The following is a 13,769-nucleotide window of genomic DNA, read 5'->3' as shown; positions in this document are numbered from 1 at the left end:
TAGAAAGAATATATGTTATCTACAACCAATTAATTGATTCTATGAAAATTCATCAATTTGGCAATCTATGTGAATTAATAGATCGTATAAAAAAAATCAATATTTTTATAATTCTTCATGGCAGTCATCTCTGTTCCCATCTCCTCTACCAAATATTATTGGGTCTTGTAAAGTGTTGTCTAATTGTAATATCTTTCAAAGATAAGGTATCGGACTGTGAAAGAAAGATAGATGAAATTATATGACAGAATAAAAGTGTGGTTTGTTTTCTTCTCTACTTTTATTTTTCTGGGAGGGTTTTAGCGAGGTAAATGGAATGATGCAAAAGAATTGATGCCAGTGATAATTATAGAGCGGATGTTAGAAATGATGGGTGATTCAATTCGCACACATAGTAATATCACTCTCTCATTTAATCGCAGCTAAGAAAATAAACTAATAACTCGCACACACATTATAACATGGATTCACTCACTCATACACACAGTTAACATCTCACACACATACCACTATATTTCTATTACGATATGTGTACGATATGAGTTATTTATTGCTTCATTTCCAATAAGAAAAAATGTCAGTGCACAAGTACTCTAAACCAAAAATTCAAGCAGTAGAAGTAGTTGTTTGATGGCGAAGCGAGAAAATGAAGGAAGATATGAAAGACGGTTGAACAGTTCTCAATAGTGAGTGAGTGAGTGAGACAGAGAGGGGGTAGGTGTACAATGGTAGAACTGTAAACCTGTAAACACAAATTGGAAGAAACGAGAAGGGGCGATTGGTGATAAACAGTCACCATATTCTTCAGCTGTTTGAAGGAAGATAAAACCAATACGATAGGGGATTCTTTACTTGTATGAGATTTATATTTAGCAACAAGATCGTAAAATAGTTGCTGTCTTCCTTACAGCTGATGATATCAACACATACACACACACACACACACACACACACACTCATATATATATACACACACACACACACACACACATACATATATATACACACACACATATATATACACATACACACACATATACACATACACACACACATATATATATATATATATATATATACACACATACATACATAGATATACACATACATATATATATAAACACATATATATATATTAGACAGTGCAGCTATCTGAAAAACTACCTGTTACACAAGGAATACCCATAATTCTGATGACGTCAATGCAAAGTGGCAGTTATCTACAGGCTGTCTTTCTCTATCAGTAACTCTAATAGCTAGGTAATACCATGAAGAGATTCTGGTATGTAATCTATAAAAAGCACAACCTGATTTCATCCTAGAGATATATACCCTAACAAAAACACAAGAGAGAGAAAGAGAGGGTGTGTGTGTGTGTGTGTGTGTGTGTATCATGGACTCTCCTGTCATTAGATATCGTATGAGGGTTCAGCAATTTCTAGCTGAACAACCACACAAATAAGTTGTTTATAGTTCACTCCCTCCATCAAATCAACATTACCTATACAGGTGTACCATGTGCCACATGTCAGATGATGAAATAATCGCAGAGCAACATGAAATCAAGAGCACAATGCAACACCCAGTCTGGGAATCGAACCCACAATCATGAGTGCAAAGCCCTAACCACTAAGCCATGCACCTTCACACACACACACACACACACACACACACACACACACACACACACACACATATATATATATGTACACACAAAGTTGCCATAATTACAAAGCTAAAGTACAGAGTGAAGCCACTTGGCAAAGATTAACCTTGAACTCTGCTGTGCATGTGCACTAGGTTTTAACATTCTAGCTCACTTTTGCTGTCCACATTAGTGTTTGGAAGGAAGGTGTGTAGTGTGTGATCATCACATTGACCATGACAGAGGAAGTTGTCATTGCAATACCTGCTCAGAGGCCGATGCAAAGTTGCAGAAAGTGTATGGAGAGGAGTGTATGAGCCACACACAAGTGTATCAGTGGTTCAGATGTTTCGAAAATTGCCAAAAAGTATCAATATTGACAAACATTCTGGGAGACCTGCAACTAGCAGAACTGAGAAAAACATCGCAGATGTGCGTGCTGTTGTGAGGGGAAACTGTTGAATCCCCATCTGTGACTTATCAGAAGATGTGCAGATTAGTTACGGTTCACTTCAGTCCATTATCACAGAGGATTTGGGTAGGAGATGCAAGTCTGCCAAGTTTGTGTCAAAAGTGCTTTCAGCTAACCAAAAAGACACTTGGATTTTAGTTGCACAAGATCTCCTCAATTGTGTTGAGAACAATGAAAATTTGTGAAGGCCTCTGAGCAGGTATTGCCATACTTCTGGCAAAATTTAATGCAGATTCCCAGCTAAGATTTCTCTGTCATGGTCAATGAGAGAGTTGTTAACATTTCAAGCATAGCTCTTTGTCAGAAAGAGGAAAGTCCAAAGAGAAAGAAGGAAAAATAAGGAAGAATTGCCAACAATTCACATGCAGTTACATTTTCACACACATACATGTGTGTGTATGTGTGCATGTATGTATATATTATAGTCAAATTTTCCAGTTTTTTTTTTTTATATTTCCTTAATCTCTGCTTAGTCAGCAAGAATAACACTCAAATCCTTTAGACATGGCTTCAAGAACTCAGTTCTATTATCAAGGTAATAATGCTTTCAAATTTTGGCACAAGACCAGCAGTTTTGAGGGAGTGGGTAAGTCGACTACAACAACTGCAATGTTCAATTTCATCAACCCCAAAAGGATGAAAGGCAAAGTCAACCCCAGCAGTATTTGAACTCGACAGGCTTCTTTATATAATAAGCTTCTGCCTACCAAATCCACTCACAAGACTTTGGTTGGCCCACAGCTATGTTAGAAGAAACCTGCCCACAGTGCCATACAATGTGACCGAACCTGGGAAGCAAGCTTCTTACCACATAGCCACAATATCATTGCTAAAGCTCTGCTATAATATTTTGATACCAAAGCCATCTCTAGTGATCTATAAATTAAGCATCAGTGAAATACTGCAGTTAATTTAATCAATAAGATCTTTAAACTGTGTCAAACATGGCTTCATATCAAGTAAAAAAAAAAATTAATATTTTGTAGGATTATTTTTCAATGAAAATACATTTTGTCATCAAGTGAAAAAAAGGTGATGGACAGTCATTTTTGTTATGAAAGAAACTTAAATTAGTGGAAATAAACGGTACAAATGTGGAAGACATTAAAGTGTAGATACCGACTTTCAGATTGTTGTCTCTGTCATACTGAAAATTAGCAAAATGTCTCAAAAAGATTAAAGAAGAGACAGATTGCTAAAAATAATTCTAAACTTGGGAACATCAAAAGCAGCAGCAGTCAACAATAAAATACCAACTGCAGTTAAATGCTGAGAAGTAAATCTTGAACTCGGTGGTAAAACTTTAATGAGATCATGAAAGATGATAGCTAGGTTTACTTTAAGTATAATTACAAGTATATTTAGTAATTACTTCCTGCACAGGACAAAAATGAAACATTACTGGAAACAAAGCAGTGCAAGAGAGGAGACAAAAATGTTTAAAGTCACTCACTTTCTGTGAGCAAACAGAGGAAAGAACAACCAAATGTAAAATTTTATGACAAATGTGAGCACATACAAAATGGCATACATGCTTATATCTCACTGTCTTGCACACACAGACAACCTCCCCTCTCTCTCTCTCTCTCAAATATATATATTGAGAGACGGAGAAAGAAAGATCCTTGTTATACTGAAGCTAATGTAAGCATATCTATACACGTAACTAAAACAGTCAGCCCTTTTTTCCCACCACATATCACACTTTCCTTAAATAAGGTGTAGGAGTAGCTGTGTGATAAGTAGCTTGCTTACAAAGAATAAGTCATGGGGTCGATTTGCTCAACTAAAGGCGACGCTCCAGCATGGCCACAGTCAAATGACTGAAACAAATAAAAGAGTAACTCACACTTTACACCAAGTACACCACTGAAGTTATGAAACAGAAGTACTCTATAACTCACATCATCCCTAACATTAAACTCCTTTCTGATTACACACACACACACACACATATATATATATATATATATATACTGTTGTGTCTGGGGAGAGTCATTTTCTTATTGTGCCTTAAAATCCAAATCCAAAAACGAAATATATATATATATATATATCCCCCCCCCTTCAGGTAGATGGCCCTGCTCAGTATGTAGAAAAGGAGTAGGTAGTAACTCTATAAGATGTACCCGGTGCAAGCTATGGACACATAAGAGGTGCAGCAACATCAAAGGCAGGTTAACTAGCAAGTTAGTTTTTGTTTGTGTCAGATGTTCAGGTGCAATAAAGACTGTAAACAAACAGGAAACAACTTCTATCTCATTCCAGGGTGAAAAACTAGAGGTAGTCGATAGCTTCCGCTATCTGGGCGACCAAGTTAGTAGTGGGGGTGGGTGCGCTGAAAGTGTAGCTGCTAGAATAAGAATAGCCTGGGCAAAGTTTAGAGAGCTCTTACCCCTGCTGGCGACAAAGGGACTCTCACTCAGAGTAAAAGGCAGACTGTATGACGCATGCGTACGAACAACCATGCTACATGGCAGTGAAACATGGGCTGTAACTGCTGAGGACATACGTAAGCTCGCAAGGAATGAAGCCAGTATGCTCCGTTGGATGTGTAATGTCAATGTGAATACCCGTCAGAGTGTAAGTATCTTGAGAGAAAAGCTGAACATTAGAAGCATCAGTTGTGGCGTGCAAGAGAGACGATTGCGCTGGTATGGACATGTGGTGAGAATGGAGGAGGATAGCTGCGTGAAAAAGTGCCACACCCTAACAGTTGAGGGAACCCGTGGAAGAGGTAGGCCCAGGAAGACCTGGGCTGAGGTGGTGAGGCAAGACCTTCGTACATTGGGCCTCACCGAGGCGATGACTACTGACCGAGACCTTTGGAAATGTGCTGTGCGTGAGAAGACCCGGCAAGCCAAGTAAGATCGTTGCCAGTGCCCCTGGACTGGTTCTTGTGTGGGTGGCACATGAGATGCACCATTTTGAGCGTGGCCGTTGCCAGTACCGCCTGACTGGCTCCTGTAGGATTTTCGAGCGAGATCGTTGCCAGCGCCCCTGGACTGGCTTGTGCGGGTGGCACATAAAAGACACCATTTCGAGCGTGGCCGTTTTCGTGCGGGTGACACGTAAAAGCACCCACTACACTCTCTGAGTGGTTGGCGTTAGGAAGGGCATCCAGCTGTAGAAACTCTGCCAAATCAGACTGGAGCCTGGTGTTGCCATCCGGTTTCACCAGTCCTCAGTCAAATCGTCCAACCCATGCTAGCATGGAAAGCGGATGTTAAACGATGATGATGATGATGATATATATATATATATATATATATATATATAGATAGATAGATAGATAGATAGATAAAGAGAGAGAGAGAGCTGTTTTCTGATAGACAAAAGTATTGCCTTGTCTGCCCACTGTTATTGGTATTTAATAATGTTTTCGTTCAATGTATGTCAGCTAATTTCAATGAAAGTTTCTAAATGGTGGCTTAACCTACTGGAAATAGCAACAAATCTCACTCAAATCACACTTTTTTAATGAAATGTTATATAACTCATCTTGTTTAGAAACAAGAGTTAGTGAGGATAGCTAACTAGAAAATCTGCCTTAATAAACTGTCTCACGCAAGCACAGAAAACTGGATGTTAAAATAATAACGAAGAGGAGAAGAATATATTAATTACATAAACTAGGTGAAAACTGCCTGAAGAGAAACTGTTATACTGAGAATATATAATGACATGTTTGAAAACACAACATTTGTACTTGATGCTAATATGATTGAGAATTTCCTCATAGCTGGAGGCAGTGTGTTTCATATTTGGTATCATTTTTCATAACTATTAACCCAATACTAACTGGTACAGGGTGAAACTTGAGACAGTTCTAGGAAGTAAGAAAGAGTTCAAGTAGATGTGTAAGTCAAGTTTTTAAGAGTGTGTGGACCTGTAGCAGTAAAATATCAATACACTTATTTCAAGATTTTTAAGAATAAGTATTTTCATTGGCAACGACATGTAGGCAAACAAATATAGGAAATGTATTATTACAGGTAATTATAGCAATAATACCACCTTCTGGTGCTATTCATGAGACAATATGAAGAAGGAATTATTAAAGTCAGTTTTGGAAGTCACAATGGATTTGATCAATGTTATTTCCCAATATTTTTATGATACACAGAGTAAGTGACATATTCTGAACCAGTTGGCTGGTATGTTGGTTGAAAGTCATTTGTTTATCCAAAATAACACTTTTTAGTAAATTTTTAGTTTGAGATGCTGATCATTCAATAATTTGATATCATTTATAACAGTTGATAAGTGTCTGACACTAGAGAAAGTTTTCAAATGATTTACAAACTTTACAATCATCTACATCGAAACATATGCTATTGTAGAAAGAAATGAAATTATGAATATATAATGTTAAAGAGGATAGAACTCAGTACAGAGGATCTTTAGTGTAGGAATAACCCTACATATTATGGTACTGGCTATAAAGTCAATTAATTACAACCACTATTTGAGAAAAACCATTTACACAAGCAAACTATTGTGCAAGTCCTTCCAAAGAAATGTTTCAGATAAATTTAACATCAGGTGATATAAACAGAGATTATTATGGGCATCGGGGCTGAAAAATATTACAGATGTGTTCTTCTTTATATGACCTGCTCATAGAGGAAATGCAAGCAATTGACAAATAAACAGTTTGGATAATTTCATATGCTGTGGAGAGAAAAGGAATGTTTGGGACTGGGAAAGAATTGTTTTTAAATATTATTTCTCAGATGAAGAATGAGTTAGAAAACGTCAGTATCCTCTTCTTTCCATAGTATAAAATACTTATCCTAACTCACAAAATTTATTATAAAATTTTTACCTATCTAGACCATGAAAAGTTTCCTCAGATGCAGAGATTTAAATTTTTTTAATGATAGAAACCATAGTTAGATCTATCTGACATTCTATTACACCAGTTCTTAAACTTGTGTTGACAATTTTTACTAAGAATACAATAATATCAGTGAGAAGAATTTTGAAAATTAAGAGGAATTTTATCATCTCTGCAATAGTTCAAATTAGATAATGAGAGACTATCCTTAAATTCCTGCTTATTTATTGGACTAAAGGTACTCAGAGGGCTATCACTGAGTATGATTTCATTATGCAAAATATCAGTAAATTGCAAATTAATTACTTTTAAAATAACTTGTTAGCTCATATTTCATCCATCTTAAAGTGGATGAAATGCTACTTTCCAGCATTTTATCATAGAAACTAGGAAGTCTTTTTATTGAGTTTTGACAACTATCAATTTCCATGCTTTCTATTCTTCAACAGTTACCTTTACACACAGAGCACAGTTTACAAAATGATTTTAGTTGGAGCTTGTTTCTATAGTATTCTTCTCCACATCCACACTATCCACTTTGGCCTTAAGAGGTTTCCCAGTTATCAAAAATTCTTCTAGCTACTTGAAGACTGCATGATTTCTATTTGAAGAACAGACTCATAGGCCTCATGTTCTGTCATAGCTATTTCACACAGAATCTTGTAGAGAATTAACCATATCTCTTGTTACATTGGCATGAAATTAACCCAATATATAAACATCACATTTGTCAAAAAACATTTTCTGGAGCTGAAAAGTTACGAAATGTGCTCTAGCAGTTTGGTAATATTCATCTATGGATAATACTTCACGGCTTATAAACAAAACCAACTCATTTACTTATAACTTTTTAATGTATTACAACCTATTCACAAACTTCTAACATTCATATGCAAAAATTTGAGCAAAAGAAAAAAAAAAAATTGTGCTATATTTCTAACTCTTAACTTTGTGTATCTACATTCACATTTTGTTTGATTACAACAAATGACTGGCACTTTGTTGATTCTGGCAGGATGAAATAAATTTAACATTGGTGAGACCTTAACTCAAAATAAAGGAACATGACTAAATACCACAGTGCATTATCAATTTCATCATTCACTATATAAAAACATTAAAAACTCTCCTTTCATAGTCCTAAGAATGAGAGGAAACAAGATAAGGTTATGGTAATTTTACATAGGCATCAATCCACAAATATCATGAACATTGACTTGAGTTTATAACATTTATGCTACTTTTGCATTTGGAACATAAATGAAACGGATTTGCAGACACGGTTTTGGAACAATATCATTTTTCACTTTTACAAACGAAACCACCATCCCCATCGTCTATAATAAGGACATCTACGAGGCAAGAATGTGACTGCTTGAACTAGGAACGAAACATCCCTCAAATAACAACAGTGGGATGTTACAGGTGGAATACCGTTTAATCATAGGTTTGTTTGATCAGGGCAGAAACAGTATCGTCGAGGTAAAGTGCTCTGAATCGACAATAGACAGTATCTGTAACAAAGACCAAGGAAGGATAGCATGAGAAGTGATGATATAATGTGTGTGTGTGTGTGTGTGTGTGTACGTACGTGAGCGCACGTGTATGTTAGAGACATGCTGTTGCTACGATCCAATGTTATCCCCATGGATAGAACTCCAATATATTGCAGTTTACATTCCTTCATGCTAATTCCTACAACTAGATGATACACATACATTTATATAGAATATGTGAGTCATTCCCACCCGGTTCTATTACAAATTGGTCACACAAACTCTTTAACAGAGAGACAGACAGACAGACAGACAGACAGACACGCGCGCACACGCACACGGAAATATGCAGAGATGTACACGTGCATATACAGTCACATGTGTGCACGAATATCTACATGTGCAAGCACAATCTCTCTCTCACACACACACATAGTAGATAAAGACGAATGTCTCAGACGTAAGATAGAATAATAATGATTTATGGTGATGGATGAAATATTCAGAAGAAAGAAGTGAAACGCTGAGAGTCAGTAAGTCAAGCATGAAGTGAATGTAGAACAGAAAGTAAATATTTAGTAGGGAGGGGTGGAGGAGACAAGATACTATATCAGTCACACCATGTAAAATGTATTCAAACGGTTGACGAGGAAACATTTTAACGTCACACCAATTACAATACAAACACGCAAGCACACACGAGAGAAAAATACTTATACAGATACTTATGTACATGTGTATGTATGGGAGAGATACGCATATATACATACAGATAAATTGATAAATATATATATATATATATATATATATATACATACAAATAAATTGATATATATATATATATATATATATATATATATACATATATAATTATATATACATATATAATTATATATATATATATACATACACACACACATACATACATATCCATGCTCAGATACAGATACACATTTACTAACATAAATGCATACACAAAAAGATACATTTTTAAAAAATACACCCATCACAGATCCACACAATATATTGTATTATCATAGCCTACCGATCAAAAATATGAACAAAGGCATCAGTGAGTGACATTCGCTGTTCCAGGTGATCCCTATGAAAATAGCATCCAGTTCCACGGCAGATTTCAGTTGAGGAAACTCCAAGGCAAGGAACTTGGGACACATTCTTAATCATGGTGTAGTTTGGTAGGTTTTATAAGTTGAAAATGAAATTGAAAAAAATAAATACTCCAGCTTTAGTTGGTAATGGAAGCCTCACTAAAATTATGACCTTAAGTTTCCCAGGCCAATTTTTTTTTAATATTTCTCTTTTATTATTTCTTTCCTTTTTTGTATTTATTTCCTTTGATTGTCTTTTAATTCTGAATTATATTGTAGTAATAAAATCCTTTAGGAACAAACTACAATGACTGAAAATTTGAATTTTGCATAGAAATATTTTGTTTCAAATCAAATGGATAAAATATAATCCAGTATTTACTCAAATAAACAGGTTTTGTTGTTTTTTTTTTAGTTTTCCATCGTTTTAAAATTTTTTCATAGATGTCTAATATATGTCATTGTGTATAGAATACAAAAAATATAATTTGGAATTATAAAAATATACGGGAAGAACTATGGTATAAAAATTTCATTATATCATTAATAATGAAATGGTTCGAGGAAATACACTCTCAAAGAAACTATTAATGAAGAATAAGTAAGAAATGTTAAGCTGAAGAGGCTCCAGTACTTCGAAGGAAAAAAACAGATCAAGTGCCAAAAAAAAAAAAACCCTATGCTTAAAACATAGGTAAATATTATACTTAATGTATTCTCTGAAGAGAGTTACAGAGAAAATGTTTGGTAGCATAACAAAATAAGAAATTGTTTTCATTGAGAATCATCATGTAGTCTTGAGTATCTTCAGGTAGCTGCTTTTTGAGAACACAACCAGTTATTTAGCGTGGATCTGTTGTTTCTCTTTTTGTGTTGAAAATCTACCATTTCCAGCCTCCTACCGCTAAGAGAATGAAACAGATTGTGCTTGCAACTGCTACTGGTGCTGATGCTACAGACAATAAACAAGACGGTGGGTGTGATAGAAGCGGTGGTGCTGCCGCTGGTTTTTTCACTGTTACCATCTCATCAACATGTTTCTGGTTCTTATCTATTCCTTTTACATATCTATTTATTTTTAAGTCTATCATGTGTGTGCTAGCTTTAATCAACCAGAGCATCGAGTGACAGCTCTTGTGCCTCGACGATGAAACAGTTTCACACACACAAGACTGCTGTAAAAGCAAGTAGTACATGCGCGCGCGCACACGTACACAGTCGCATATACACAACACAGATTCATACACATTTAGACTAGAACAGCTAATAATGTGTACCTAATAAGATTATATTTGAATTAATAGTATATCTGTTCAACTGCTTAAAACTTATGAACAGAAGACGGAGCAAATTACCACTAAGTACAAACCATTTCAAAAGCTTTTTTTTCTTCTTTCTTTATAGTGCTTTTAGAGTTAAGGAAAGAAAGTGAAAATAACAGCAACTGCCAGTAAGAAATATAGTCACACAATAACAAAATTGACTTGTTCATTGTGTAAGTTATTATCTCCTAATAAGCAATAAACTAGTCACAAAGGATAATGTGTAATTAAGTAATGTCAATCTTAAAATAGCTTAATATCTGTGAATTGATAGTAATGATAATCACATGTAGTGCCTTTTTTTTTCTTTCTTTTCTTTTTCAATTTTTATCTTTGCCTTCAGGGCAGATGTAACTGTTTTAGTACTTTTAGAAATGTTCTTTTTATTCCAACAGTCTCACTAGTTATCTCTAATACCACTCAGTCAGAGGAAGCTGAAAAATTCTACTCAAACCCTAGTATCATTAAAAAAGGGCAAACGATGGGATGGTCACAGCTGGAATGTCTTTGATAGGGGTCTGCTCAATCACAGCTGACCTAAGGTTAAATAACAACTTTCAATGCAAGTTTATTCTCTCAAAACTGAAACCAAGGAGGGAAATATATCAGTAAATCAACAAATTATCTCACTAGACTATGATTTTTTTCAAGTACTTAAAGAATATCAATTATTATTATTATTATTATTATCATTATCATTATTATTATTATTATTATTATTAAGACAGCAAGCGAGCAGAATCTTTAGCATACAGGGCAAAAGGCTTAGCAGCATTTCATCCATTGCTACATTCTGAGTTCAAATTCTGCTGAGGTCAACTTTGCCAATTGTTCTTTCTGAATCGGTTAAAATAAGCACCAGTTGAGCACTGGGGTCAATATAATCGACTTAACCCCTCCCCCGAAATTTCTGGCCTTGTGCCAACATTTGAAACCATTATTATCATTAAGGTAGCAAGCTGGCAGAATCATTAATATGCCTGTCAAAATGCTTAGTGGCATTTCGTCTGTCTCTATGTTGTATGTTCAAACTCCACTGAGGTCAACTTTGTCTTTCATCCTTTTGGGGTTCATAATCATCGTTTAACGTCTGCTTTCCATGCTGGCATGGGTTGGACGATTTGATTGAGGGCTGACGAGCCAGATGGCTGTACCAGGCTCTAATCTGATCTGGCAGAGTTTCTACAGCTGGATGCCCTTCCTAACACCAACCGCTCCGAGAGTGTAGTGGATGCTTTTACATGCATCCACTACACTACATGAGGGCCAGTCAGGTGGTACTGGCGACATCCACGCTCAAATGGTGTTTTTTATGTACCACCTGCACAGGAGCCAGTCCAGCGGCACTGGCAACGACCTTGCTTGAATGTTGTTTTTCACGTGCCAGCAAGGCGACGTTGGTAACGATCACGTTTGAATGGTGCTTTTTATGTGCCACCGGCATGGGAGCCAGTCAGCGACCCTGGCAATGATCACGCTCGGATGGTGCTTTTAACATTCCACTGCCACGGGTGCCAGTCAGGCAGTGCTGTCATCAGCCACATCAGCAAATTTGATTTTGATTGCTGAGCACTGGGGTCAATGTAATCAACTAGCCTCCCCACTCCCCAAATTTCAGGCCTTGTGATTATAGTAGAAAGGATTATTATTATCATTATTATTAAGGTAGTGGAGAGGTGGCTTTATTCTAGGTGATAAAGGTTAAAGTATGATAGAGAGAGACAAGCACAAGTGTCTTGCTATAGAGGAGATACATGGCTACCCACATTAAATGAGAGTGGATGAGAATAGCTGGAAGGAAGATAAGGATGATGGTAACTTATTAAGTGAAGGCTTGTGGTCAAGTGGTTAGAATATTTGGCTCCCGATTGTAAGATTATGAGTTTGATAGCCCTGAGGCATATTGTGTACTTGAGCAAGACACTTTATTTCATGTTGCTCCAGTCCATCTCAGCTGGTAAAAATGAGTAGTACCTGTATTTCAAAGGGCCAGCCTTGTCACATTCTGTGTCATGCTGAATCTCCCTGAGGTACACATGTTTGTGGAGTGCTCAGCCACTTGTACATTAATTTCAGGAGCAGGCTGTTCCATTAATCGGATCAACTGAAACACTCATAACTGATGGAGTGCCAGTAAGATAGCGAGCTGACAGAATCTTTAGCATGCCAGACAAAATGTTCAGCAGCATTTCATCCATCTTTAAGTTCTGAGATCAAATTCTGCCAAGGTCGACCTAACCTTTTATCCTTACAAGGTTGATAAAATAAGTACCAGTCAAGCAAAGGGTTGATATAATTGACTAGCTCCCTCTACCCAAATTTCAGGCCTTGTGCCTATAGCAGTGAAGATTATTATTAGTGTTTGAGTAACAAATGTCATAACTAATGTTTATTGTTAGAACAGAAATCAAATGTGTTGCAAGTATATAAAGAGAATTAGATGCCAATGAAGATAGGAGCAGGCATGGTTGTATGCTTAAAAACGTTTGCGTTGCAACCAGAAGGTTCTGAGTTCAATTTCACTGTGTAGTACCCTGGACATGTATTTTCTACTAAAACTTTGATTTGACCAATACATTTGAAGCAGACGTTTACAGAATCTGTGAAGTTCAACATGCGTGCATGTATAATTTGTTGACTGCTGGTTGAATAAGAGGGTAGATGAAACTTAAAGTTCCAATCAACATGGATTTTATAAATTTGACTGTCTGCTTAGTATTGAGCCCCCCCCCCCCCGAATAAATGCTTCATTGCTATATTAAAATATTAAGCTTAATTTAATGTTATATATCGTCATCAGCCCATCATCATTTAATATTCATTCTCTATGTTGGCATGGGTTAGATGATTTGAGATGAGCTGCAGGGCTGCATCAGGCCCCAAAA

General features: G+C 36.2%; 1 protein-coding gene across 5 annotated transcripts in view; it reads right to left on the bottom strand.

Annotated features, from left to right (window-relative positions):
• The window catches only part of LOC106868482 (monocyte to macrophage differentiation factor 2), a 109,594-nt gene that overhangs the window by 34,783 nt on the left and 61,042 nt on the right, over positions 1-13,769 (bottom strand). The window contains exon 1 of one of the 5 annotated variants that reach the window (XM_014913769.3): positions 9,499-10,795. The exons of the other annotated variants lie outside the window; for them this stretch is intronic. Within the exon in view, the coding sequence (XP_014769255.1) occupies positions 9,499-9,638 (140 nt within the window). The 5' untranslated portion in view covers positions 9,639-10,795. Of the gene's footprint in view, positions 1-9,498; positions 10,796-13,769 lie in introns of those variants that run through there. 5 annotated transcript variants of the gene reach the window in all.

The sequence above is a fragment of the Octopus bimaculoides genome, chromosome 1 (genome assembly GCF_046866305.1).
Source record: "Octopus bimaculoides isolate indiv1 chromosome 1, ASM4686630v1, whole genome shotgun sequence".
Lineage (NCBI taxonomy): Eukaryota > Metazoa > Mollusca > Cephalopoda > Octopoda > Octopodidae > Octopus > Octopus bimaculoides.
This window is presented reverse-complemented; position numbering and strand designations above follow the sequence as displayed.